Source organism: Octopus bimaculoides, chromosome 6 (assembly GCF_001194135.2).
Source record: "Octopus bimaculoides isolate UCB-OBI-ISO-001 chromosome 6, ASM119413v2, whole genome shotgun sequence".
NCBI lineage: Eukaryota > Metazoa > Mollusca > Cephalopoda > Octopoda > Octopodidae > Octopus > Octopus bimaculoides.
In genome coordinates, this window is record NC_068986.1 from 84475267 (window position 1) to 84478299 (window position 3033).

General features: G+C 29.9%; 1 protein-coding gene across 3 annotated transcripts in view; it reads right to left on the minus strand.

Annotated features, from left to right (window-relative positions):
* LOC106875502 (uncharacterized) overlaps window positions 1-3033 on the minus strand; it is a 64589-nt gene that overhangs the window by 13853 nt on the left and 47703 nt on the right. For all 3 annotated transcript variants that reach the window (XM_052968925.1, XM_014923677.2, XM_014923678.2), the window contains exon 5: window positions 1580-1648. In XM_052968925.1, the coding sequence (XP_052824885.1) occupies window positions 1611-1648 (38 nt within the window). In that variant the 3' untranslated portion in view covers window positions 1580-1610. The remainder of the gene's footprint in view (window positions 1-1579; window positions 1649-3033) is intronic.

A 3033-nucleotide genomic window follows, 5' to 3' on the forward strand; every position in this document is an offset into this window, starting at 1 on the left:
ATATATATATACATATATATATATATACACACACATATATATATATATATATATATATATGCACACACACACACACACATACACGTGTGTGTGTGTGTGTACGTTTATGAAAGAATGAATTATTGCTGTTAATCATTTGGTTTTGCAGTATGGACGTGCCCTGTACAGAAGCCGTTTTTAAATATAAAAGACTTTCTCCAAACTACCAGACAATACTAAATAAGTTTAGTGTTTAGAAACATAGAAATGGCAAATGGCAAAAAGAAATGATCCAAAAAATAGTTTAACTATTGAATTTAATTACAATTCTTCATCATGTTAATTAAAATGATGAAGAAAATTTGCTTCATTTCAACACTCTACTAGTTTTTAAAACTGAACGAGATTATTTGAAAATATATAAATTAACCGAGCAGCAGGTGATGAAATTGACAGCATGCTACAGGTTAAAGGGTCATAGTTCATAGTCTAAAGTTCATATCTTGTCATCAGCACTACACTGGATCTATGACATCTCATTGGTTCAATTGAGTCGGATTGACAGAATTCACCAATGTAAACAGTGGAATCACTGTCTACCTGATGTCTGTTTTGTTATCATTTCAGCTTTGTACTTGAATTCTTTAAAGTGCAGCTGAATATCAGATAGATATAGATAGTAGCTTTATAGATGGGATCTATTGAATGCCTTAAAGGGTTACAACCGACTTTTGATCCCTGGTTGTAGTTTTTCACTTCAGCTTGATTGTTAACGATCTGAGGAGGGCAGAAAAAGTGCAGATTCTATCACTAACTTAATATACCTTCCCCAATATACTACCTGGTCATTTTGTATAAATGAAAAAAAAAAAAAAAGGAGTGGAAAATCACTCTAATGTATCCCTCTTAGGGATACCATTAAGTCATAGCAAGGTGCATCTGTAACATGATAAAGTAACAACATACACATACACACACACACACACACACAGACTCCTACACACACATGTATGCAAACACAAAAACACATATAATATATAAAGACTATGAAATACTGTAAAGGTGAGTATTAAATTTAAATGCGTGGTTTAAATAAAGAAGAGAGTATAAATATTTGTTGACATAAAATAGTTGAAACAGTAATGAAAACAAAAAAAAGATACATGGAATTTTAGAGAGTGAAGAGGGGTGGAACAGGACACTGTGTCTTTCGGTGTGGAGGACTGTGTAGAATAGAACAATATCCTTTACTGTGAAGGGCTGTATGGGAGAAGACAATATCGCTTAGTGCGAAAAGTTATTTGGAATAGGACACACAGCCCTTTCTCATGAAGGGCTGTATACAATAGGATGTTGTCCTTCACCATGAAGGATTATGTGGATTGATAAAGATACTGAACTATCAAAGTAAATAGTTTGGTTGTTCAGTATCATCAATATGACTTATTAACTGTATTAATTGATTTTATAAAAAACATACTCTCATATGAGTTTCAGTTATGTGAAGATGAAAAAGAGGTTTTTTATATAATTCATTGAATTCAGATTTTTTGCCCTTAAAAGAAAAAAAAAAAGAAATATTTAGTATGTAGCTTCTTACTTAAATGAGATACAGGTTTCTCTCAGTCAGTCTAGGTGTTAAATCCCAAGGAGATACTGGCTGCACAAACTGTGAGAAAAAAGACAATTTGTTAATCAGAAAAGGAACAATACTCAGAGACCTTCTAATCCTCTCAGTTTGTCGATACATTTTCATATATATATGCTTTTCTGCAGAGCTTTAGGGTTAGATAAAAATTACAAAGGGCTTCACACAATATACAAATTAATAAATTAATTATATATAAACGTTAATTTGAGACAGATAATTTATACTATCCTTTTACATTGAAAATCTTAGCAGTGGTTCCATACACACACACACATATGTATGTGTGTATATATATATGTGTATATATATATATATATAAATACACACACACACACACACACACACACACATATGTCTATATACACACAAATGCACACACACATACATATATATATAAAGTATACTGTTCCATGAAGGTGATATAACAGAGTATGTATATATATATATATATATATATATATATTTATATATATATATATATATATAAACTGTAAATATTTATATATACAATATCTATTTCTATGTGTGTGTGTGTGTGTGTATATATATATATATATATATATAGTCTGTAAATAATAATAGTATTTTATAAGCTTAAAGCTTATAAGTGATCGCCACGCAATGACTAAAGAAAATAGTCTAAGAATGGGGCATATAAGCCCTCGATGGAAAAAAAGTAGGTTTTCTCATAAATGTGGGACTCGAACCCACACCTCTTTGTCTTCGTGACACGAATGCTACCATTACACTAGCACATAATCTGCTTCATTCCATCAGATTTAATTAGTTTGTAGTGTTGTTTTCGTAAACAAACTTTCATGTGCTTTTACTGCAATGGTTTTTTTTTTTTCCTTTGTTAAGCAGCATCGATCTTTACAATTCTGTAAATAATAATAGTATTTTATAAGCTTAAAGCTTATATGCAATCACCGTTCAATGACTAAAGTAAAACGATCGCATATATATATATATATATATATATATATATATATATATATATATATATATATATATATATACATATACATATAGTATTGTAAATGATAAAAGTTTTCAATTTAGATATTAAAGCATAAGGCTTGTATTAACAGTTTTATGATTTAGATCCTCATTGATGTCAATGAGGGATAAGTCGTTTGTGCTCACATTCTTAAGCAATTTTTTTACAACAATGATCACCATCAACTCTACCACCAACACCAGCTCTAATACCAACAATACCCCCACCACCACCTCCACTAAAGTAAAACAAGGTTCCTTGACAGAAGAGTCTAACATTAACAACTGAACAAAACCACATTAGATAATAATGAATGAGTGCATAGATAATATGTATATACATTCTTACAAACACACACACATATATATATATATATATATATATATATATATATATATATATA